At 41.5% G+C, this 25,928-nt stretch overlaps 4 protein-coding genes across 8 annotated transcripts; 2 read left to right on the forward strand and 2 right to left on the reverse strand.

The window, feature by feature from the left end:
- Positions 1-581: 581 nt before the first annotated feature.
- Positions 582-8,449, forward strand: suds3 (SDS3 homolog, SIN3A corepressor complex component). Of its 4 annotated transcripts, none has more exons than XM_060054723.1 (12): positions 582-793; positions 2,714-2,783; positions 2,931-2,986; positions 3,881-3,952; positions 4,092-4,111; positions 4,853-5,000; positions 5,403-5,498; positions 5,832-5,893; positions 5,989-6,010; positions 6,347-6,452; positions 7,067-7,151; positions 7,642-8,449. In XM_060054723.1, exons 1-12 carry the CDS (start codon positions 682-684, stop codon positions 7,738-7,740), a joined length of 948 nt encoding a protein of 315 aa, XP_059910706.1. In that variant the 5' UTR covers positions 582-681; the 3' UTR covers positions 7,741-8,449. The 4 variants fall into 4 exon arrangements, with proteins under 4 accessions (XP_059910706.1, XP_059910705.1, XP_059910709.1 ...); XM_060054722.1 differs by having other exon boundaries at positions 583-793; positions 4,844-5,000; XM_060054726.1 differs by lacking the exon at positions 582-793 and adding an exon at positions 834-1,904 and having other exon boundaries at positions 4,844-5,000.
- Positions 8,450-12,033: 3,584 nt separating this feature from the next.
- On the reverse strand, positions 12,034-14,956 carry pxmp2 (peroxisomal membrane protein 2). The gene is made up of 5 exons (XM_060054729.1): positions 14,722-14,956; positions 14,221-14,343; positions 13,905-14,067; positions 12,947-13,066; positions 12,034-12,455 (listed from the first exon to the last, which is right to left on the reverse strand). The coding sequence occupies exons 1-5, from the start codon at positions 14,829-14,831 to the stop codon at positions 12,387-12,389; spliced, it is 585 nt and encodes a 194-aa protein (XP_059910712.1). The 5' UTR covers positions 14,832-14,956; the 3' UTR covers positions 12,034-12,386.
- Positions 14,957-15,207: 251 nt separating this feature from the next.
- Positions 15,208-19,047, reverse strand: unga (uracil DNA glycosylase a). Of its 2 annotated transcripts, XM_060054727.1 has the most exons (7): positions 18,816-19,042; positions 18,300-18,500; positions 18,102-18,197; positions 17,629-17,726; positions 17,248-17,336; positions 16,685-16,863; positions 15,208-15,709 (listed from the first exon to the last, which is right to left on the reverse strand). In XM_060054727.1, exons 1-7 carry the CDS (start codon positions 18,915-18,917, stop codon positions 15,569-15,571), a joined length of 906 nt encoding a protein of 301 aa, XP_059910710.1. In that variant the 5' UTR covers positions 18,918-19,042; the 3' UTR covers positions 15,208-15,568. The 2 variants fall into 2 exon arrangements, with proteins under 2 accessions (XP_059910710.1, XP_059910711.1); XM_060054728.1 differs by lacking the exons at positions 18,102-18,197; positions 18,300-18,500 and having other exon boundaries at positions 18,816-19,047.
- Positions 19,048-20,351: 1,304 nt separating this feature from the next.
- On the forward strand, positions 20,352-25,627 carry anapc7 (anaphase promoting complex subunit 7). Its single transcript, XM_060054743.1, has 11 exons — positions 20,352-20,550; positions 21,246-21,432; positions 21,553-21,672; positions 22,155-22,266; positions 22,373-22,526; positions 22,840-22,982; positions 23,373-23,490; positions 23,735-23,931; positions 24,159-24,383; positions 24,470-24,620; positions 24,859-25,627. Exons 1-11 carry the CDS (start codon positions 20,450-20,452, stop codon positions 25,046-25,048), a joined length of 1,698 nt encoding a protein of 565 aa, XP_059910726.1. The 5' UTR covers positions 20,352-20,449; the 3' UTR covers positions 25,049-25,627.
- The last annotated feature ends 301 nt before the right edge of the window (positions 25,628-25,928 follow it).

Below are 25,928 nucleotides of genomic sequence, written 5' to 3' on the forward strand. Positions count from 1 at the left end.
ATTTGGTCTTTGTGAATGCATAAACTAATACAAACCATTGTTTGGAAATAACAGACGCACTCCAAGTTCCAAGTGTCCTCCTTTCAATTTCAGTGTCCAGTTCTATTTCTAGGCCTACCTGATGGATATAATGGACTAAATAAAATGCGTTATCAGGAGCCCTAGAGTTCACCTTCCAGTCAGAATAGCAATGCATTTCATTCCTACTTACTTATCACATTAGGGTTCAATTATATAAGAAACTGTACAATTGATACACATATAGTAATAAATATGATGGGATTGATTTAAAGATTTAATTCAATTTAATTTAGTCATTTAAGCATTACGATACATCGTTTTTTCCCTTTAGGTTGATTCAAAAACACAAAGAAATAGGCCAGAGTTTATGCGGTTATCAAATATATGCCTGTAGAGATTTCAAATATATCTCCTATTTAATATAAAAAATAAACTGTCATATTGTAAAATAAATAATGCATCATACAATAATCTAAACGTATTCAATATACATCAGAGAATTGCTATCATTAACGTTGTGAACATTAACATTTTATCCAGGCAAATCGACGGGCAGCTTTGTTATCGGTGGTCCTAGAAATTGTAGGCGCTGTTCCAAGCTGCAAAACACAAATCGATTGTTTGGGTTTTTGCATTTGTTTACATCTCACAAGCAAACAAATGGCTTCAACTTTGCTATCACCCATGGTAGACTATTATAACGATGAAGAGGAACTCGACAGTGTGGAGGAGGAGGATGATAGGAGCTTCAGAGGAAGAGACTCAGAAGAAGGTAAAGGAAAAGAGAGCAGAGTAAACACCAGCCTGGCTCGGTCTACTTGCTGGGGATGTCCAGATGTATATAGAGCACCGTTCACCTAATATGGCTTTGAATCACAGCAATTAAACGTTCAATTAATAAAATAGTTTACAATGTGTACTTCTAGCGACGTACAATAAGAACGGCTCCATGTGGAGCTTAATGATGCCATTTCTGGGAGCAAGTTAGCCCTACAGGTAGCTGTCTGGGAGATAAATAGTACAACTCCTGTTAGCCTTACGTTTAGCTGTCTTAATGTTAGCCCTAAAGGAAGCACCTCTGGTCGGACTTCCAACCCGTGGAATAGCGTGTCTCTTATATATAAACGTGTGTCGTGAATATATACCCTATAGTAAAACGCGGTATTTGCAACACCTCTTTGTCTTTTAATTGGCAATGTGGAGGGAGAACCTCTAACCATATGTAACTAACCAGTCCCCGTTTGTAACCCGTAGACGGTTTTAGACTAGCAACTAGGCAGTCCCCTTAGTAACCGTATACTGTCTCTATTAACGAACCAGTCCCCCGGAAGGAAACTAACAAGTCCCCCATAGTAACCCGTACAGTTTTATGCTATTAACTACCCGGTCCTCAATAGTAACCTAACCCGTATAGTTTTATACTTTCACCTCAGCAGTGACCTTTATTAACCTGTATACTGAATTATACTAGTATCTATCCCAGTTTCCCATAGTAACTGGTAGAATGTTTTATACTAGCTTATAACCTATCCCCCCCATAATAACTGATTGACGTTTTTTTACTAGTTACTAACCAGTTCCCCATAGTAACAAGTAAACTGTTTTATTATACTAACTAACAAGTCCCCCATAGTACCTATAGACTGTTTTATACCAGCAACTAACCAGTCTCCATAGTAACCCGTAGACTGTACAAAACTATGAGTAACTAACCATAGTACTGAGGTACCGGCTGGTTACGACGTAACGTTAACAGCGAACACTGACAGGTCATCGAGCCCTGCGGTGAGTTGGTCCAGCTCTGCCCTTCCAACCAGTACACTATACCCGACCTGGGAGTGGAAGGGTAAAGGACAGAAAATACAGGATGACAACGCTGAAAGGTTTGACATTTTCCTCCCCGTCCTCCCAGAGCCACCGGAACAGCTGTGGTTGACCATACTTTCAAACGGATAATAACAGCGCCCGGCTCGCCTGTTAACATGGCGATGCGCTAACTGAAGCTAACGCGTCGATGCTATCGGATCAGAACTACCGGGTCAGGCTGGTACGAAGCCTGAACCCTTTTTATTCTCTGTCGTCTCTGTGAGTTAGCATTAGCTTAGCTGCTGCCGCTCAACTTGAATGGCAAGTTTTTTTGGTCCGTACATCGCGACGCCGATGCTCCGATGCTAAGTTAGCTCAAGCAGCCGCTGTGACGGGGTGAAGTAGACACGGACCAGTTGGAAGGACCGTCAGTAGTTCCGCCATGCAGCAGACGCTTGACATCCAAGTTAAAGCCGAAGGGGACGAGCGCCACATTAACAGTAATGTCAGGTTTAAGGATTAAGAGGATCGTGCCAAATTGTACTTTCAGCTTTTGCTTGTCTTAATGCTACTGTTCTGAATTGTGGGTTATTTCACTACCTCATTTTGTGAGGTTAGCCACCGGTCCGAGCCACCAGTACGTCACCATTAGCCTGCCCATGCCACGCATGTTATCTGATCCAGGGCTTTTCTTTGCCACCTACCTAACATACTCGCTGTGGGTCTGGTCCCTCTATTAACCTGTTGGCGAGCACATGTTCGGGTGTGAATTTCTAGGAGAGGGTTTGAATGGAAGTTAAAATATTGATGAATGCGTCATTATACTTGCAACATTAAGTGTAGTCCTCTTGTTTATTCAATGTGTCCGTGTTCCAAAACCTTTCAGACACAGAGGATGCCAGTGAAACCGACCTCGCCAAGCATGACGATGATGATTATGTGGAAATTAAAGAGCAGTGAGTTTTGATCCATAATGAGTTAATAAAGAGATGTAACAATACATTTCATAATTTATCCCCAGAGGAGGACAAAGTACTTATCTGTATCTCACGGACTCTGTGTGTGGAATGATGATTAGAGTTTGTTCTTTCATTCTCTTATAGGATGTACCAAGATAAACTGGCCTCCCTAAAAAGACAGTTACAGCAATTACAAGAAGGTAATTTCTGGGTTGTTTTTTTTTGCTCCTTTAGAGTTGCCAACAGGAATGGGGAGTTTTGCTGGAATGAGTGTCATGTCGTTTTCTTTAAATGTGTAAGTCGTCATGATTGATCCTTTGATATATTGTGTTAAATGTTTACCTAGTCAACGACCTCTGTGGTTGCAGATGTTCTAATATAGATGTTCTATACTACAGAATAGATCCTTATAATGCTTGTTTGCCAAGTCTCAGTTGCTTCGTAACTGCTCAATTTACTTATTCAACCTAACACACTAAGTTTTTCCATTAGCCATGTATTTAAATTTCTCAGTGTATACGTTGAGGATGTAAATTATTTATGCATGTCAAAAACCTGTTCAGTGAAAGCTAATATACCCATAGCTGAGAGGAATCTGCGAAATTATGATTGAAATAATAATTTCTCAATTTAACTGTGCTGAATATAATTTGATTCATGACACGCATTGTTGTCAAACATGACAAGTGCAGCAATGACATACTTTTTTAAGATGTTTAACTATGGATTATATGAACCATAGTGCCCTAAAAAGTCTATATTAGCCTTGCGATCTTTTAGAAGACACTTGCGTTTCTTATCATGAAGCAATCACACAAGTGTATTAACAGTGGATTAGCTAATTGAGGTAACAAACAAAAAAAATAGTCTAAGAAGTCGATAGACCTTACGTGTAATGGACAGCAGCAAAAATTTGTTTAGAATGGTGATTACAGATAGGCATTACAAGAATGTGACCGATGACGCCTACAAATAAAAAAGCATTGATGCTGGGTCGTCGGTTTTGTTTTCTGACCACAGCTTCTTCTTCCTTCTGACACTCTTGGGGTAAATAGTATTGTTTGTTGTAGTAAGTGAAAGTGCTGTTTTTTTAGGGTCACTGCAGGAGTACCAGAAGAGAATGAAAAAGCTGGACCAGCAGTACAAAGAAAGGCTCCGCAATGCAGGCAAGATGTTTTTTCTTTTTAGAAAACATTCTCGTATTCCTGTCTGTAACCTAGGATGATTTAAATTATACATGAATTTGTCTGCCTGTGCTGGCAATGTTCGTTAACAAAAGTGTCTTGTATTGCTCTTTCCCTGTAGATCTTTTTCTCCAGCTTGAGGTAATCATTATCATCTTTTGAAGACTCCTGCATTTCACATACCTCAGATGTTTTAGAAAATTCTAGATTTGCTTAAGAATGGGAGCCCACTTATCGGTCAAGCTTAGATTCACAGATAGAATTGGCTTTAAAGACAATTTATGTTGAGTCATGGTGACCACATTTACCTCTTAAGATGTGGCTAGTGTATAGGCTAGTGAATTCAGCTTCCCTCAGGGAAACTAAATATCTTTGCATCGAAGAGTATAGGAATATATCTCCAAGTAATGATGTTTTGTCAATGTTATTTTTTAATTGTTAATCTCCCAAACTGTCTGGGAATAGTGTACATTTTCATAGACTATATGAACAACATCATTCTGACTGCTGCATTGATTCATTTGTTGCAACCGGAGGAAGGAAAAAAGCATCTTGCAAGCAAACATGTTTGCACTCTACTCCACCTCCCCATTGGCTATTCTCCTTATACTCAAGAATGAGTAGACAGTCTTTATCTAGGATTTAACAGATGCATTATATTGGACAGCAGCTCTTTATGCTCAGCCGCTTGATTATTTTATAATGCATGGTACTGGTGCTCCTGGTTGGACCACATTTTTGTTCAAGTCACTCAATGAGAAGATGGAACCACTCTCCAAAACTATTCTAATATGAGACTGGTCAATGTGTGTGTGTGTGTGTGTGAATTTAATCCTAACCTTGTATGGGCCCATGTGAACCTCTGCCCTGAAGACCGAACAGGTGGAGCGGAACTACATCAAAGAGAAAAAGGCTGCGGTGAAGGAGTTTGATGACAAGAAGGTGGAGCTGAAGGAGAACCTCATCGCAGAACTAGAAGAGAAGAAGAAGATGATTGAGAATGAGAAAGTGACAATGGAGCTGACGGGTGGTAAGCGGAGAGCTGCAGCACATGTATGCCATCCCAGGCCCTGTGTTGTGGAGAGATCACAGAGGCTGTGTTCCTGATTGAACAAAATTCCAATTTTTTCCTGTTCTGGCCTTAAAAGATCTGAAGGAGCACCTTTCCTAAAATAGTTTTGATCTGTGTTGGCAGTATTAGCTGTGCTCGGACTAAAATTACTTCTGCTGCGAAATGGCATCCCACGTTCTCTTTGATGTCAACCAATTGAAGCCTCCAACTATGAACGTTATCATGGCTATCATTAAGGTGTGATTAATTTGTGGAAAGAGCAAGAGACTGTATTAGGACAATTTTAAATACTCTAGCCCTTTTATTAACCGACAAACACAAAACTGGAATCTGTAATTTCATAAATGTGTGGTATTTCAGATTCTATGGAGATGAAACCCAATACGACCAGAAAGCTGAGGAGAAGACCGAATGATCCGGTCCCCATTCCAGACAAACGCAGGAAACCCGCTCCTGATATCCTTTTCTTTTTGAGGAGAAAGTCTCTGCGTGTGTGTTGTTTTTTTAGGGTAATGGCACGTTAAGTCTCTACTTGTGCTCTGTGTATTGTTGCTTCTTAGGGTAATGGCTTGTAAAGACTATTTTATTTATTATGCCATATATACAGTATATATATAATTCCTTCTTTTTATGCAATGCATACTCTGTCAAGTTTATGAGCCACATCGAGGTACCTAACTGTAAATATGCTTGGCAGTGAACCTGTTTTTATTAGGAAGATGTACCTGTCTTGTCTTGTACCTGTATTTATGAATGTATAAATGCTACACTTCCCCTAACTCAGCACACCTCAGTTAAATTATTTGCTAACAGACGAACAGATCATGGAGGATCTGAGAATGCTAAACAAGGTAATTCTATCATGTCACTTTCTAAAGAGCCAACATATTTTTATATATTTTTGTGTTGTTTTTGTTATAATTTTTTCAATATGGTCTCTTCACAGTTGAAATCACCAAAACGTCCAGGTATGTTCAAGTTCATAAGGCCGGGGAATATGGGCTTAACCAAGGACAATAATTACACTGAATTGTATAATATTAACATAATGCTTTCTAAAGACATCTTCAATACATGATGATGGAATACAGATATTAAACCCGATTTTTGAAATATAAATATGTGTTTACAATTTTAGGAAATATCTTGTTAAAATGCCACATACTTAATTTCATGGCAATACATTAACACTCAAACACGACGGGCACAATGAATGATCTGCCTCTTCCATATATTATATCATGTCAGTCCAAAACTTGACAGTAATATGCAGATATGAGTTCATTGTAAATGTGCTCCCCCAGTATCTCCCTCGTCTCCGGAGCACCTCCCCACCACCCCTGTGGAGATCCCGTCCCAGCGCTATGAGGCCCGCATAGAGGAAGGGAAGCTCTACTACGACAAAAGATGGTCTGTTCCCACCGCTGTCATACTTGTGGCCAAATGTTGCTTCATTGTGTCTCTTGTTGTATCGCGGATGTGTCCCGCAGGCATCCCAGTGTTTGTATAATTAGTATTGTATAATGCATACTGGCCACTAGATGGCCCTATAGGTATTCTAATGCTGCCAGGTGAAACTCTGCGTGCATCAGCTTGATGGAGGCTTTTGTTTGGAAGGTCTTAAGACCTTAGCAAGCTTGCTTGTAGGCTTTTTGTTTCTATAATGTCTACCAAGCGCATACGGTGTGAGAACAGGAGGGTCTGCACTTTAAGGGTCTATAAACATTAATAAATGAAAGGTAATGTATCATAACAAAGGCTGGTTGTAGGTTGGGAAAGTCTTGTAGAAAGATGCATTGCACTACCTTCTGAGAACAATGTATGCATGGAAAGAAAATAATTTAAAAAAAGTAAATATGTATAATTTTGTTAATTTAAGTGCATTTCCTTGCGACCTATCTAATATAATTTATAATATATTTTTAACAAATATATTTTATTTTTGCTAACTAAATAGCAACCTTCTTACTGTCCTCCATAGTAAAGGTGTGTTGTTAATGCTTGTGTATGATCCACTCTTGCAGGTACCATAAGAGCCAGGCCATCTACCTAGAGTCAAAGGACAACACCAAGATCAGCTGTGTCATCTGCTCTGTGGGAACCAATGAGGCAGGCTCCATTTCTTAATTATTTCATAAGTTATATACATTTCTATGTACTACAAGGGTTCTTGCACTCTTTCATAATTTTTGATTGCACTCAGTGGAAGTTGCTTTGGAAAAAAGCCTCTGCTTAATAATTGTCATGTAGATTCAGTATTTTATTATCCAACGAGTATCTGAATTGGTATGAATCCCTGTTGGGAAATGGGTTCCCGAACCAGGGCTTCTTCAACTTTTTCATCTTGGGACCCAAAAGACAATCACAATGTGTTCATGCGACCCGACAAACCCCACCCCACACAATCAGAGCACATTGGAAAGGGTGATGCTTTCTTGAATGAAAGCATTGAAAAAGCATGGTTTCATGTATGCATGCATGCAAAGGCCTCTTTCTTTAACGAAGGCATTACCAATTCTGGTGTGTGATGAGTGCTCTGTGTGTTGTCAGACCCACAGGGAAAGAAAGTGTCTTACAGCTACTGTTGCTCCTCCTCTAGATCTGGGTGCGGAAGACCAGCGACAGCACCAAGATGAGGATATACCTGGGACAGTTACAGCGAGGAGCCTTTGTGATCCGGCGACGGTCGGCCGCGTGATGCCCCCCTTCAACCCTCCAACTCATCTCTCCGCTTGTGCATTGACCGCCCCCAGACTCACTCACTCTCTTTCTCTCTCCTTTTTGTCTGTACCTTTTCAACGAGCAGACTCCAGGGGTCCTGTTCATCGCTCCAATTCCCATTAGAGAATGACTTTGATAAACAAAAAATGGAATGCACTTCGCTGCATTTCTCCCCCACGTCTTTTAATGCACTGTGGGCAGGGCCAACGTCCCGTTGTGACTACTACTGGTTTGTACCTTTCGCTGTGGTCCTGTCCTTCTGCTCCACGAAGGTCTCTGCTCTGTCCAGCTCCTCAAACCGTCACAGCCGTAGCTGTGCTCTTCTGCAACAAAGCAAGTTTTCTCCGACAGTGTTTGTAACATTCCCACCTGCGGTATGGCTCCGTACCTAAAATAATAACATGACGACAGAAGTGCACGCACAGACGTGGGGGGCTGTACCAGATTGAGTTGGGTGGTTGCGATGTAGTCACCCAAGGTTATGTTTTCTTTCTGTTATCGTAAATATATTTTTGATATTATTCGAAACATTTAATTTGGTTGTCAAACTTTGTAAGGATTATTTTGTGTTTTTGTCATTGCATTCATGTCAAACATCAGATTGAACTAATAGCTGTGTTTGTAGGATGCATCCGGTTGTATATTGATTGCAAGTGTTGCCCTTGGATTAAACTGTTCTGTTTTTCCTTTTTGCGTTCTATATACTTTTTTGGGGAAAAACACGATGTGCTAGATTGAGCCACTCCTAGTTAGTAGCAGGAGACTTTCTTTCAGAATTCCAAAAACGGAATAGCAGTCTTCTGTCCACTCTTTGCAACCGAGTGGTACACAATATCAGTTATAGGATTAGGATGTGATATATTGATCATATTATTGAAATCACTATCGATAAGCATTGTCTACAGATATGCCCAGGTCCTTTTAAACTACAGCTTTAACATTCCCATCCGAGAATAATTCTGTCCGAATATTTGCAGGGGAAATTGTCCCACAGGTCGCAGAGTAGCATTTATATAAAATGGCTCAGGCTCTGGGTATTTGGAATGCATAAGAAAAATGCATGTTATGAAGCCACATTTCCTTCATCAAACACATCTCCTGTTTTATATTTTCCAAATAATCTAAATTTTGACTGTCCACATGCCAATTGTAATTGTATAGTATGGATGACTTGAGGTAAATTGCACCTTGCCTTGTATGGTTGTATTGTCTTTTTTTTTTTCCGTTAGAGCTGTTATTTGGCCTTAAAGGCACCCAGTGCAACTTTCTAGGCTTAAAAATAAACATTCAATTTCTAGTCTTTTTTACACGTAGTAAGTTTCAATAACTCCATACCATTACATATCGACATTCAAGGAGCAAAGATGAGACGTCGTTGTGTGGTGAGAACTGATACAAAATCGATAACAACAACAATGCCGCCATTTTCTTTATTTTTTGTAACCTACAATAAATAAAGCAGGCTTCCAGTCAATGGAAAAATGGCTTCTCCCCACCGGCGATTGTTGTTTACGATTTTCTATCAGTTCTCACCACACAACGACGTCTCATCTTTGCTCCTTGAATGTCGATATGTAATGGTATGGAGTTATTGAAACTTACTATGTGTAAAAAAGACTAGAAATTGAATGTTTATTTTTCATTGAATGTTTACATAAAGTTGCACTGGGTGCCTTTAAACACAAAGGGTCTTTGACAGACCCATTGCCGGTTTATTTTGTTTTATGCCCTGATCTTTTACAGGAGCGAAACATAAAAGTTGTGTTAGTCGCTGCCTCAGACCAATGCCTGTTAAAGCAATCCCTCAATTTTCCAGTGTATTAAAGGCTTGTTTTTGTCTAAAGTCTTTGCCTGGGGGCTGACAGAGGTGATTGTAATGTATTTTAATGCTGATGAGCATTCAAAGCTATCAATGGCATCTTAAAGGAGAATGTTACCTGTGGAGACTTGAATCGGTATTGAAAGTGGGTCATATATGTTGTCGAAGAGTAACATAAATTTCAAATTTGGTGACTTCTTGACCGAGAAAATGCAGACAGTGACTTTTTGGCGCTTGGATTGAAGACGACAACTCCCACAATGCCAATCAGCGTTCACTCCAGTAACATAACATAACAGCCAATTAGCGGATGACCCGCACAATTTGGATGAAAGGCTTAAAAAGAATACTGTGTCGGACACGGGTGAGGGTCGGGTCGGACGTCTGAACAGCGCGGGTCGGTCGCGGGTTTGGCGATGCCAACGAGACTTCTCCCGTGCTGGATATGTTATTAAGGAGCGGGGGAGTCAACTAAAACCGTCCACAGTGGATGATGTGCTTGTTTTGCACAGCAATCTAAAGCACCACGCCAAACACCCAATACTGTAATTCTAATGTTTTCCTTCGGGCGCGGGTCGGGCGTCTGTATCAATTTATAGCGGAAATAAGACCCGTGTATTGATTCTCGCACAGTAACGTCAAAAATCCATACCGTAGCTTAAATTCACACCGGTGTACTCTCTATACCGTTTATACCATACACCCCTAAGTCCCACCCACTGGCACTTATCTGTAATGTGCTTGTAGTTAGTTAGAGCCCTTCCCCCTCTTACACTTCCTGCTTTAAATGACGCAAAAATCGTCATTTTAAAACAGAAAGTGTTAGAGGTAGATACGGATCTCTCCCGTCTCAGGGGAAAATGAGGGAATGATGCAAGACCATTCAAAAATATGACTGGGTTTCTGACGATACAAAGCTTAATGCAAATGGGTGAAGTGAAGTGTCCCTTTAATGCCATTTCACGTCCACATTATAGCCTTGTTTCCTCACCCTCTAGGGCTTGTTTCCTCACAGCAAGGCTTTTCTGATTGGTCCCAGGAACAATAGTTAATCTGGAGGATGTTTTACTGTGACTGGATAGGTCTAGGATTGTGTGGTTGTGACATCATAGGTCTATGATTGTGTGGTTCTTATGTTATAGGTCTGGGATCATGTAGTTGTGACGATAAAGGTCTAGGATTGAGTGGTTGTGATGTTATGGGTCTCGGGTCGTTAGGTTGTTTTGTAGGTCAAGGATTGCATATATTTGTTATATGTCTAGAACCGCGTGGCTATGACATAAAGGTCTAGGATGGTATGAGAGGCCATAGAATAGCTCATACTTAACTTCGCTCAACACTATCATAATCCCTCACATTCACTACCATACTCTCTCATACATTATCATCCTCTCACACACACAATATCATTCTCACACACTCACGTCAATACTCTCTCACATTCAATTTCATACTCTCTTCTTTCTGACACACACTACCATAATCTCTCATTCCCTATTATACTCTGGCATTCACTATCATATTCTCTCAAACACTATCATAATCTGCACTCTATCATACTCTCTTCTCTAACTCACATTATCATACTATCTCATGTGCTCCATTTTTCCATGTGTTTCTGACCCTAGACCTTGTGTCTTGTGTTTAAAACGATGGTAGTTGACTTCCAGACGTTTGTACAAGGTTTATATACAGCCCTCGGCTATTTTAGGAACACGTTTGAATAGAAAGGGTAAGAAAATATCAACTCAATGCTTTTCAGAGTGAGAAATTAACTTTTGACCATAATGTGTGTCTGACCTTTTATTAAATGTGGAAAATGCTTTTCAGAGCTAACTAATCACTTTTTGACCATCATGTGTTTCTGACCGCGTCATGTGTGTCAAAACTATAGTGCTCCACTTCCAGATGGTATAAAAGCAACGTTCACGCTAAAAGCGAATTTCGTGGCCTGTGACCCGACATAAAAAAAGTTATCACAATTTACAGGATAATTTCTTTCATTTAATTTTCAATTTCAGTCCCTCTCCGTTAGTAGATGTTTGGTTAGCTGTCTAATTTGACAAGACTTGGACGTTCTCCACAATATAAACTAGCACTCCAGTTAAACAAAGTAATTTGACAAAACATACCGCATAAGACAATTCAGAACCACAAAGTGACATATTTAGCGACGTCAGATGCCGTCAACTCGATCTGTTCCTGCAGTTTCCAAATCAAAAGCTAAAAGAAAGCCTCAATGTTCATAGCTCCCTCTGATTAGAATGATCTACCTGTATACATTGTAATCATATCACCTTGCCACTTGTTAAAAATGCCCCTTTTTCAAGGTTCATAATAACATCTGAATAATTATTTTTTATAACTTGACTTAATGCCAACAGTGACATGATTATTTTTCTATAATCTATGAATGAATGATGAATAATCATGCTCTGCTTGGATGATCTCTAGATTTTGTACATGGATTTTATTTTTATTATGCATTATTTTCGCTTTGGTTAGTTTTTTGTCTCATTTGGTATTGTGAACTTATCTTGTTATTACATTTTTTGTTGAAAGTTTGCCTAATCATGGTACTGGATTATTGTCATTGAGGGAAACTAAAAAAACAGATCAAATAATTGATCAACCTTCTGAATCTGACAGCAGGGCCGTAGCAGCAAGTCATAGCCGGGTAGTAGCAGCTCCCTGCTCTGGCCACTCAGGTGCCTCAGGTGTTGCAAAGCATTTCTTTCTCTTCCATTTCCATGATGGAAGATGCTACAAGAAGATGCTTTACCAAACAACCATGTCACAAGCTTTCATTTCCGGACAGATGCTAGGTAGGCATACCAAAACAAGGCCACCCCGTTGGCAAACAGCACTCTGAACTAAAAGAGACAGGGAAACATGAGAGATGCAATCAAGAACCTTTGGAATTTGAATACGTTTATATGAGGTCTATGATGTATTGTTGTGTACCGTCTATTCATTTTTAGATGAATGAAATCCAGACACCCTTTTAATGTGAGGCTTATGAATAATTCTCATTGTTGTGTATGATTTTATCTTATCTATATATCATTATTTTGATTATATTTATATGATAAAATAGTTAGTTGAATTATAGAGGTTAACAAATTGTCCGGTTGTTTTCTCATACAAGGTTTTAAAGATATATTTGCATTACATTAGTAAATAATACTTTTTGTCTGATGTCATACCTTATATAAACCTCATTTGGATTGTTCAACATGCATTTCCATTCAATAACAAGTATAATGTAATTCATGTACATTTACGGCTCCCATTTTTTTTCTCCATAAGCCACAGGTAATCAATAACATTGGTAAAAAAAAAAAGAAAGATAGATGACACGCACCTGGACAGGTACAAAGTTGATGTTGATGAACTGAAAAGGTGTCCACACTTTCCAGTTCATCTTCAGAGCTGTCCAGTAAGTATCTTCCAATTTATTTTTTAGGTCGGCCAACCCCTTTGACTGAAATGAGCAAAAATTAGTGAAACATGCCCTTCAGCGAAATTACAACTGTAACTGTGGACAAAATTAAGCATAAAAAGTAAGAAAAAAAAATACAAATATTTATAATTAAATTAAATGTTCAATTCAATTATGTGAATATTTATCCACTATACAATGGCTTCTGTAATAATGAGTAATAGAGAGATTCAATAAGGTATCCTCCCCCAATGCAATGATACTTTTGACAGGAGGCATCACAATTATGGCACCAGCCTTTTCGAGAAAGGGCTATGGAGGTCTGAGCCAGAAGAAAAGTAAAGAGTAGAACAGACAGTCTGCCATTGTATAGTGTTTTTTATTAATTGACGCTTTTAATGGATTTCTATGTTCCACGGTTTATATTGTTTAATCGTTTTTTTTCAGTTTTAAGACAGATTTATTGTTTTTTTTCAGTTTTAAGACGGAGGTAGAAGATGAACAGGAAAACTGGAGCAAAGAATTTTTTTTCAGTTTTAAGACGGACAATAACTCTTATCACAGTGTTGTATCCCTCATATGAGTATTGAGCAAAGTACTAATCTCCCTGAGGTTATGTGCAGGGGGGACAAATCTAGATTCCCCGTTGGAGACAATTAAAGTGTTTTGAATTGTAGACAGCCAATACAAAGATAATGCTGCTAATACAATGATGGAAAGATCTGCAATGCCAGATAAGCAACTTAAAACAATGCTTTTCCAAGGAAGCATGTTTCTCTATTAAAAATATGTCAATAATTCATCGTTCAACATGGGTTAGAAAGAATGACCCCCAAATAGCTGGCATCAGTCCAGGGCTTGGACGAGTAGGCCTACCCACCTCCAGGGTGTTCATGACCAGGTAGAAGATGAACAGGAAAACTGGAGCAAAGATCAGGCGGTCTAGTAGAAGACGCTTGACAATGTAGTAGGGGTCTGTGGTTGGCATCCACACCTCCATCAGCTGGTAGAAATAGTGGCTGAGTGGCCCCGTTAGAAACAACCTGGAACCAATTGGGACATGTCCGTCCTCACTGTGATTTGTCTTTCTATTTGATTTCAGTCATGAGGTCAAAATCAATGTATTCAAGTCTGGTTCAATGTCATACATCTTAAGGTTAATTTATTATAATTAAAATGCATTTTCGACAATTTACCCAAATATTGCATAGCGTGTGGCTGCTGCTCTGTCAATCTCTTTCACTGGCTTCCCATTTTTGGCGCTTTTATTAGCTTCCAGGAATTGAGATAGAAGGTTTCCTAAAGAAGAAAGTATCCCGCTGAAAATAAAGGTGCATAATTATTTTTAAAGCAAAGCATAAATACCAATAAAAGTAAGATTATAATATGGATGTTTTTTTGTAGGAAAACTGATTGGTTAAACTTTGACATCCTCAGAACAAGGGTCCATAAGGTTGTAACCACTAAGTACACATTGGTAGGCTACGTCATAACCTGAAAAACTGCAAAAGTATTTTTTTCTAGTATCTATTAATTTAGAATTGTGTCATGCAGAACACTTTCTTTCTCACTGTTTGAAACTTCCGCCTGTTAGTTTAAGCTAACTTTTCATAATACAAACACGTGTGGCTGCTGAAACCCACTTTCTAATAAATGCAATGTTAACTAATAAATTACTTATCATGCAGAGTACTGACCTCGTTACAGATTTGGTAAGAATTGGATATGTCTTCAGTAGAAACAAATATTGCTGAAGCAACCGAAAAGGGATGCGAGCCTCTCTAATTGGTACGCTGGCTACAGGCATTGTCAGGTATTTATCTAGACGCGATTCCTAACTTCAGAAAATAAAAGCAGTTGGAAAATGAAAGAACTAAACCGAGCAGCATACAGCCAACTCTTCCGTGCTCCCGAATCAATGTACGTAATGGCGTCACTCCAGATACGCCCACATCACGTAAAAGCAAACAATTCCACTAAGCTCTATCCATAATAAGTTCATAATGAATAGCAGGCTTTGATTCCATTTCAATCCAATTTCCTCCATTATATTTCAACTTGAAACCGTTTAGCTCGGTCCTACCAATGCAGTTTATTTCTATGATAATTGAAAGAGTACTAACCCTTAACTGCACTGCTTGATTTGATCGGCTTGAATAGATTCTAAGAACTTAAAGAAGGTCTTCAAATATATAATTTATTTCTGCATAAACACTTAAGCAGCTGACATCATGGAAAATAGGTTAATAACAGTTTAATATCCTAGTATCTATGAAACAGCCTGGGAAAAAAACAATCTTTAATGTACAGAATATATTCAATTATAAAATAACATTTTTGTTCAAGTTGTGAAAGTTATATTGACTGAACATGAGTCAACATGGCAGAGTGGTAAAGTGTTTTAAGTATCTAAAACCAACCAAAAACAGCATCATTCCAAAAGACAAATGAAAGCTTATAGATTGGTTTGAACTTGAAAAGCTGTAGAAAATATAGTGTGATGTTCATCTTAAAACAGATAACAGTATAAGGCAGCATAAAGAGTTAGAGTGCTCTCCAGTTTATAGGCTCCGTCCCAGATAGTTTCAGCAGCCCGTTAGCCTTGGAGAAGTGCTTACAACCAAGGAACCCACGATGAGCAGACAAAGGAGATGGATGAACAGCTAGCAAGACATGGTGACGTTTCTGTAAGTCAGAAGTAGATTTAATTTTTCATTGTTTTTCGTAAATAACAGACTAGAAAAACAATCTCAGAAAAAAATATTTAAAGGATGTTTTTCTGAATGACAACCAAGAAAACTAAAAGCAAATAAAATAACTTCTGTAAAAAAAATTCGGAGTGAGAACATATACAACTCATATTCTTTCTAAAATATATATCATCAGATTTAGAACAAATGCGACGGCAACATTGCAAAATTTACACAGGTCAGATAAAATAAAATCACTCAATATCACTCATCACTCAATACATAAAAGTAGGGGTGGGAATCTCTTGGCACCTCATGATTCGATTCGATTTAGAGGTCAATGATTCGATTCTGAAGCGATTATCGATGCATCTCGATGCAACAAATTTTTTTATGAACATTTCCATGCGTGATTTTCAAAAATATATATATACATCTGGGTTTGCTACTCAGAGTTTGCTAATCACTTCCTCCTTTTGTGATGATCATTAGAGACATCAACAGATGAATTAACTTATCTAATATTTCATAAGAGAGAAAGCTTTTGTCACAAATATGGCTTTCTATGAACAATGCAATAATCAATGCAGCTGGCATTATAACACAATATGGAAGCTTGCAAAAAATAGGTTTCAGTTTTATTTTCTTTCTAATCTTTAGTTTCTATATCATTAAAGGAACAGCTGCTCTTGAATTAGAAGGAGTTCTTGTGTCTGGCTGTGAGTTTGCGCGCATGCTATGCGTAGGCTGAATCGCAATCGTGTCAAGACAAATCAGATTGGCCAATACACACTGAAGATAAATGAAAGATAAAAAAAATAAAATAATAATATATAAATATTTTTTAATTCCGATTATTAATATATCTGCATCAAGACAGAATCGTTCTAGCGAGAATCGCGATGCATTGAAGAATCGATTATTTTTCCCACCCCTAATAAAAAGGCAGTAGGGAAAATAATACACCCACCCTGTCGATGGTCGCTCCCTTCTTATGGGCGTATGAGCCCCACAACAGGAAGACCACTCCTTCCCGGTTGACGCTCAGCCACTTGATCACAGCGTCGGTGAAGGTCTCCCAGCCTCTGTCCTTGTGGGAGTTGGCCTGATGGGCCCGCACTGTCAGCACCGCATTAAGCAGCAGCACCCCTTGGGAAGCAAACACAACCATGGTGGTGAACACACTCTGGGGCTCCGTGCATGGACAAGGATGGGCCGCAAGAACAGTTTGGCAGTTCGAGTAAATGTTGGTTGAGTTGACTGTATCAAGAGCCTTGGAGAGAAATAATCTTGGTGGGGGACACACTCTGAAGGAAAGAATGTTTGAGACAAAGTAAGCATCACGTAGAGAGGGAGATAAGCGCCCTTCTAGATTAACGAGATGGTTTCTGTGATAAGGGGTTGTAAGATCCATGAAAACGGTTTACTACAACCTTGGACACACACACACACACACACACACACACACACACACACACACACACACACACACACACTCACACTCACACTCTTAAAACCGTACAAAAATGCTACCTTGTTTTGCCCATCCGCTTAGATCTCCATGTCCAGGATGCTTGAAGCCATCAATGTCGGTACACAATTCTTTGTATATGTTCACGAGACTGAGACCGGAAGCACAACGTTTAATATAGGTCACATCTCTTGACATGATCAACAAGAGGTAAGAATACGCCGTCTGGGCAGCGCTATCCTCTCATGTTGGACTGAGGGCAGACTGGACACTGCAGTGCCAGCAATCACCTCTTGTAGTCCAAAGTGATATTACGGGACGGTACGACCCAGTGCTAGCTAGGCTAGTTGCCAACTTAAGTAAATATCTCTGCAATACATTTAAGTCAACACTGTTCTTCTTCAAATTCTGTTCATAATTGTATGTATGCATGTGTTATTTACCTGGGGGGAGGGGGAACTGGCTTTTGCACACTGAAACAGAGTCCATGTGCTTGGTTGGGACCATGGTAAGGGTCCTGGCCTAGAATCACTACTTTCACCTGTACAAACACAGAATGTGTACATTTGTGAGGATATAGTGATGCGTTTTTGGTCTTAAGACCTTAGCAGAATTCGTAACTTTTATTTTCAATGACTATTAAAAAACACAAATTTCAACAGTTATTGCTTAGTTTCTCAATAACGGTTCTATATATTATTAAAAAAATTAAAATAATTACACAGTCAGTTCTGTCTTCGGCAGAGCAATTGCATAAGACAATTTCACCAAAGATTAATGAAGTATTCTGCAACCAAATATGGATGGCAAAGAATTCTAAAACAGAAAACGAAGCGGTCTTGTATACTTCTTGGATACAACGAAACCAACAGAAAAATTGACCATAATAACTCGACCAGTCATTATATTAACTTGCATCTTGAATGTCACACATCTCTGTCCAACTGAACACTTGATCAGCCGGTGGGTAGACGGTGTGACGGCTCCTCTCATCAGCTACAAAGGACATCAACTATCAGAGATAGAGAGAAAATAGCTGTATTTAATACTTGGCACTACCAATTACGGGTTGAAAGAAATGTGATAAGAGTACGACTATTGTCGTCCATGTTACTTGTTTGAAGTATGGCTTTTCAAACTCTGCAGCCAGTTCTCTTCTCCAAGTCTCTCCGAAACCTGCAGGCGTTGCTTTTACTCTAATCTTGTCAAGCGCTGCTTTCTTATTTTTGGCCATTCTTTCCAGCTGCTCCACTGAAAGCTGTGGCGATGACGACTTTTGTTCCACATTTGAGGACCTCAGTTTCTTCGGCGTTATCTTCATTAATTTAGAAAAACATAAAGTTTGGGGAATTAGTAAACCTGGTAAGACCCGATTTGATGATATGCATCTTTGGCATAACCCTAACTTGAACAACATATTTGCAAGCGGATGTACCAACTGATCCAGCCTTCTTTATAGGTCCATGATCCAGCCACGTGAAACAAACGAGTCACAACAATGACGCTTGTGAGCATGTTAGCAGAGCAACACAGTACTTTTATTACTTTCGAATATACAATGTATAACATGTATAACATCAAACAACATCAATGTAACAAGTATGCTTAACATTAAAATAAACACGCTCACCTGAACTTCTTCGGCATGCTTTTCGGTTTTACCTAATTCCTTTGAAACTCTCTTTTTTGAAACTGGTAAGAAGAAAGAGTTGATATGCTGTTGACCAATCATTTTTTAAACGTAGGGCTAAAACGATATGCACAATAACGCCGTTTTCCCCTTCGCTAACCAGTGTCAAAGTACTATCCTAAACCATCCCGAAGGCGCCAATCTCAATAAAGCGCAACAGTGTGGTTCCGGGGTTACGCCGCTACCCGCCGTAAAGTCTGACCCCAGGGGTCACTGTTGCACATTTTCTGTAACATGCACGAGTTTGAAGCGTAGACAGCATGAAGTCTCTCACGTGTGGAAATATGCACGGCATGATGCTGATGGGTCTTTCTTTCTTGATACAAAAGTTTATATTTGGGTGTGTGTGGGGGTGGGGGGGTCTGGTCCCCTGCTAGGGCGGTCTGGCCCCTGCTATAGGCGGGGTCCGGCCCCCTGTTAAAGTCGGGGTCTGGCCCCTGCTATAGGGGGGGTCTGGACCCTGCTATCGGGGCGGTCCGGCCCCCTGTTATAGTCGGGGTCTGGCCCCTGCTATAGGGGCGGTCTGGCCCCCTGTTATAGGTGGGGTCTGGTCCCTGTTATAGGGGCGGTCTGGCCCCCTGTTATAGGTGGGGTCTGGCCCCTGTTATAGGTGGGGTCTGGCCCCTGTTATAGGTGGGGTCTGGCCCCTGTTATAGGTGGGTCTGGCCCCTGTTATAGGTGGGGTCTGGCCCCTGTTATAGGTGGGGTCTGGCCCCTGTTATAGGTGGGGTCTGGCCCCTGTTATAGGTGGGGTCTGGCCCCTGTTATAGGTGGGTCTGGCCCCTGTTATAGGTGGGTCTGGCCCCTGTTAGGTGGGGTCTGACCCCTGTTATAGGTGGGTCTGGCCCCTGTTACAGGTGGGTCTGGCCCCTGTTATAGGTGGGTCTGGCCCCTGTTACAGGTGGGTCTGGCCCCTGTTAGGTGGGGTCTGGCCCCTGTTATAGGTGGGTCTGGCCCCTGTTACAGGTGGGTCTGGCCCCTGTTATAGGGGCGGTCTGGCCCCTGTTATAGGGGCGGTCTGGCCCCCTGTTATAGGGGGGTCTGGCCCCCCGCTATAGACTTGAAGCATTTTTCATCGGGCACTAGGGGCCAAGGCAATGGTAAACCATTGAGGTCATGCTGCCATGTATCATTTCTGAATCCTGCCCTCAACCTTGACCCGCTCTGCTAATAGCAGACTGGCAATTGGCATTTTTATTAGGAATAATTGGGAATAATATATATATTTTTTTACTTAATATACAATTTATAGCAAATAAATGTTAATGACTTCAATATCCATTTTATAGCTTGTGTGTGTGTGTGTGTGTGTGTGTGTGTGTGTGTGTGTGTGTGTGTGTGTGTGTGTGTGTGTGTGTGTGTGTGTGTGTGTGTGTGTGTGTGTGTGTGTGTGTGTGTGTGTGTGTGTGTGTGTGATGATCTTACATTGGGGGTGGAGCACGGGTATATATGGGCGGAGCCTACACCAGTCTCTCACGTGATTACTACGTCACACAAACCACTGCCTCTACTTCCTAGCAAGTGTTTACGATAAGCTATTAGCCTAGCAGTCTTAAACTCGTTTCGGCCTCAAGATGAACGTTATAGAGCATGTACGCGACATGTCAGCCGCGGGCCTTCACTCTAATGTCCGGATTATGAGCAGCTTGTTGTTGACGATGAGTAGCAACAACCCGTAAGTATCGTCATAAATATGACTCCGTCTATGAGCTGGAGATGTTTAGACCAGGTCACTCAGATGAACATCTGAACCCCTAGAGCTTCTACACCTGAGATGTTTAGACCGGGTCTGAACATCTGATGAATATTTGAACCCATAGAGCTTGTACATCTGAGATGTTTAAACCGGGCCTGAACAGCTGATTAACATCTCGACCCGTAGAGCTTCTACCCTTCAGATGTTTAGACCACGTCTGACCCTCTGATGAAAAGCTGATGAACATCTGAACCACTAGAGCTTCTACACTTAAGATGTTTAAACCAGGTTTGACTATGTGAACCTACTAAACCTCCTCACTTTAGCATCTGATTTCCCTCTTCGAGGATAGTCGATAATAAACTGCACTATGCAGTTGAGCGTAACCGTTATCCCAAGAACTAGACTTTCGTCTGATACTTGTTTATGTTTTCCCAGTGTCTGATCCTGACAGTAAATGGTATTGTTGTGGTCAGATTTAGTTTAGTTGCGTTAAACCTGCTCCATTCTTTCTGTAATTGTTTTTTTATATTCACTATTTCTACCTATTCTGACAGTTTTCGGAATCCTTCACTTATGTTTTAAATCTATAGTTAAAACCTAAATTGTAATTCAATGTAAAGTTTATGTGCAGAACCTTAAACTTGACTGAACGCCTGTCCCTCACGTTGCAGAGAGCTGTTCTCCCCTTCTCAGAAGTACCAGCTCCTTGTGTATCACGCCGATGCCATCTTCCACGATAAGGAGTACCGGAATGCTGCGTGCAAGTACAGCATGGCTCTGCAGCAGAAGAAGGTCATCAGCAAAACATCCAAAGTCCGCACGTCAACGGGCGGCGGGGCGTCTAACGTCCAGGCCCAGGTAGCTCATCATGATTAAAAGAACAGTTGCTGTTTAAATTTCCTATCACGTTTAAGGTATCAAAAAGCATCATTCTGCATGTGTCTTATTAACATGAATAAATGAATGATAACTTTTCAGAGCCTGCCCTCAGAGATTGAGGTGAAATATAAGATAGCAGAATGCTACACCATATTGAAACTAGATAAAGATGCCATCGCAGTGCTGGATGGAATCCCATCCAGACAGAGAACTCCAAAGGTAAGCCCCTTTCTCTGCGTTCAGGGTCTATCTGAGTTTGATCAGACTTAAAGCAGTCAACACATGATGAGTACTAGGCGTTAGGTTGGGAACAGAATATAGCCCTCCGACAGTTCAAACTTTGAATGCAGAAAAAACATGAAAACATGCCTTTTGGTTAAAAATGCGTTGGTGTCGTCAAGGTTCTGTTGGTTTGAGATACAAAACATCTGATTGGATGTTTCTGAAGGCCTGCCTCAATGGGATCAGTGTATTTGTGTCCAGTGGTGGAGTAGCAGTCCACTACGGCCAGCGTTAACACAAGGCTGGCTCACAGCGGTGCTCCTTAGCAACACACTCACAGCACTGTACGCAGACGCTGAACGCTCACTATGTTTTGACTGCTTTTGGTTCATTTCTTTTTCATGAGATTTGGCAAATCTCTTCAAATAGTTACAAATAGTTGAGATGAAGGACATTGTTTTTTTCTTCTAATGCCTCAGATCAATATGATGCTAGCTAACCTGTACAGGAAGGCTGGCCAAGAGCGATCCGCTGTGTCGAGCTACAAGGAGGTGCTGAGGCAGTGCCCGCTGGCCCTGGACGCCATCATAGGTACCATCGTCTCACCAGCTAGTGATGCATCTGCATCACTAGCAGCCACCAGCCGGTCTGGGTTCACCCACAGTCGTTAAAGTCAGTCCTCTTTCTGGTACCCAAGGCCTCCTGTCCCTCTCGGTGAAGGGAGCGGAGGTGGCCTCCATGACCATGGACGTGATCCAGAGCATCCCCAACCTGGACTGGCTCTCCGTCTGGATCAAGGCATACGCCTTTGTACATGCCGGGGACAATCAGAGGGCCATCAACACCATTTGGTGAGCCACCTTATTCACCCAGCACCTGTCTGTCGTTGGCATCCGTTTGGTTGCTTAATCTCACATTTTTGGAAACCATGACAACTCAATGCAAGTACTGCATTCCATTTCCAACCCAGGTTGCATTTAGAAGGCTTTTTAATAGCATCTCATAGTTTCCTCATCAAACTAACTAATATGGCTGCTAGCTGAATATTGTAGTCTGGCGTTGCATGCAGTCTGGTGGAACTCCCTAAAACCCCCGTCTCCTGCCTAACCAATTCAAACAGGACTCTATTCATGTAACCGCTTCTTATGGCCGCCGTCTCTCTAGCTCTCTGGAGAAAAAGTCTCTTTTGCGGGACAACGTGGACCTGCTGGTGAGCCTGGCTGACGTCTACTTCAGGGCCGGGGATACGAAGAACTCCATCCTGAAGTTTGAACAGGCCCAGATGCTGGACCCCTACCTCATCAAAGGTGCAGTTAGCACTCTCCCAAGAGGTTTAGTGTCACTGAGTTGGATTGTGATTGTGCTGTGTAATATATTATGTTGTTCCTGAAGCTCCTTATTTGCCCTTTTTGATTATATGGATTTAAATTCGCTACAAACTGCAAATAGCTTGGCAGCAGACCTTTGCATATAGCAGACGTTTCACATATGGAAAAGACTAACACCAAATAAAAGCATCACCTTGACGCTCTTCTCAGTATAGTTCAGAGCTTCAACCAACTTAAAGGATGCTTCACGGAGAGGATTAAACCCAGAACCTGTTGAGCTTGCAGTGGAACACCCTACTATGCTGCTACGACACTATCCTGTCATATCCTACATATTGAATACGTTTCCTGTGGTTCCTTGTGCTGCAGGCATGGACGTGTACGGCTATCTGATGGCCCGAGAGGGACACCTGGAGGACGTGGAGGTCCTGGGGGGAAGACTCTTCAACATCTCTGATCAGCATGCCGAACCATGGGTCATCTCCGGGTGAGGCAGCCAACCCACCGATTGGAAGTGGTTCATTCATTCATACGTACATATTCAGATATGTTAATACATATTCATATATGAGGCTGCAGGTGGGCCGGTAAGCCACACAGTGGGTTAGCTTCACAGTATTTTATCTTTGGCACTGCGTAGTCACATGTTGGCCGATGAAAATGTTAGGCTTTCTGAGCGTTTCTCGTGCATAGGAGCCTGATGGATCTTCTGCGTTCTTTTCTTCCGTCAGCTGTCACAGCTTCTACAGTAAGCGCTACTCCCGGGCTCTGTACCTTGGGGCCAAGGCCATCCAGCTGAACAGCAACAGTGTGCAGGCCCTCCTGCTGAAGGGGGCGGCGCTGAGGAACATGGGCCGGGTCCAGGAGGCCATCATCCACTTCAGAGAGGCCATGAGGCTGGCGCCATGCCGCCTGGACTGCTACGAAGGCACGCCCTCCTTACCTCTGTTAAACACAACATCAAATGCCCTTCTGAGCACGTCTTACTCAATGTGTTTGCAAGTAAAAGAGGAACGGAGGGGTTGATATTTTAATCTTTGATTTTATTGGCTCACGACAAAACACTTGGGGTCGAGAGGTCAAACAAGGAACTCTGCAACAGAGGAAGTTCATTGCATGTCAAATAACAAACTAGGTCTCTCCCTCTCTCGCCAGGTCTGATCGACTGTTACCTTGCATCCAATGGGATCCGAGAGGCCATGGGGATGGCCAACAACATCTACAAAACCCTGGGTGCCAACGCCCAGACCCTGACCATCCTGGCCACGGTCTGCCTGGAGGACCCGGTGACCCAGGAGAAGGCCAAGGCCCTGCTGGACAAGGCCCTGGCCCAGAGGCCTGACTACACCAAGGCCGTGGTCAAGAAGGCTGAGCTGCTGAGTACGCAGTAGTAGCACTGTCATCACCAACATGAAACACGAAGCCCTGCTCTATATTTGACTTTTGTGTTTCCCCCCTCGTTAAAGGCCGAGAACAGAAATATGAAGAAGGGATCGCTCTCCTCCGCAACGCCCTGGCCAATCAGAGTGACTGTGTCCTGCACAGAATGCTGGGCGATTTCCTGGTGGCGGTCAATGATTACCAAGAAGCCATGGACCAGTACAGCATAGCCCTGAGGTAAGAGCACACCCTCTATCTGGTTCAGTTTGGAGTGGGTCACTTTCAGAGTTCGAACAAAGCATCTGTAATTGTTATGCAATGTTGGCGGATGCAATTCGGCCAACACTGATTCATATCAGTTCTCCCGACAACATCAAACGAGCTCTGCTGTGGTTTACAGGGTCCATGTCAAAGCACTGAACCCTTCCCTTGGTCTCCGTGTCTTTGACTTTATCTTTGTGCTCTCTGTGAACAGCCTGGATCCCAACGACCAGAAGTCTCTGGAGGGCATGCAGAAGATGGAGAAGGAGGAGAGCCCTACGGACGCCACGGTGGAGCTGGACGGAGACGACATGGAGGGCAGCGGGGAGGAGGGGGACCTGGAGGGCAGCGACAGTGAGGCGGCTCAGTGGGCGGACCAGGAGCAGTGGTTTGGCATGCAGTGACCCCACCCCTAACCCCAGCTGCTCCGACATGGCCGCAGCAGGGGTCCTTTTGATTCACCGTTCATTGAGCGTGCCGCTGCAGGGATGTGGTGCAAAAGGCTGCTGGCCAATGGCTGCGTCGGCCCCTCGAGTGGTCAAGGGTTTCATGGAGAATGTAACTCAACATGTGGTGTTGACAGTGCCAGGATATGAATTTATTTTGTCATTTTCTTTTGTTTCTCAGCTACAGATATAAAAAAATTACAGGAAATTTAAAGTAAGTCTTGATTCCTAACGCCCAGGTGTTCAAGTCCTATTTACCATGTCATCAAGTTTAAAGTCTTGACTCCTGAACACTCGTGTGTTCAGGTCATATTTAGTTTTGTCTGCTTTTTTGACCCGGTTGCCTCTGAACTGTCTGTTTCATGTGTGGTCTTGAATATTAATACATTCTTGAGATTCCCCTCAGTTTGCCTTTGTAAATAAAATGTTTATGTTGGACATTAACTTTTTCAAATATTCTCTCACCCTTTTAAGTGTAATGTTAGTGATTTTGTATTTTTTTTTATTATACTTGTATAATAAATGCTTTACTCCTTGGCTTTGTGACCCATAGTTCATTTAGATGTAACTTTCCATGATTATTTTCCAATATAACCATTAATCAATAGATTATAAAATGATGCCCATGCCCATTACAAGTACTCAATGTCTAAAATGTGCTTGCATTTTCTGAAAAGCAGCCAAGAGCTGGAAGAGAATCAAAATACAGAGTATTGCATTCTCACATTTAGTCAATCCCCAAATCAATTGCTGACTAATTTCAGTGCTACATTGTCCAATACGTTAATCGATGATGCAGTCTTGCTGGCGTTCTCGTGAGCATAAACCTGTACTTGCA

Source organism: Gadus macrocephalus, chromosome 6 (genome assembly GCF_031168955.1).
Source record: "Gadus macrocephalus chromosome 6, ASM3116895v1".
Taxonomy (NCBI): Eukaryota; Metazoa; Chordata; class Actinopteri; order Gadiformes; family Gadidae; genus Gadus; species Gadus macrocephalus.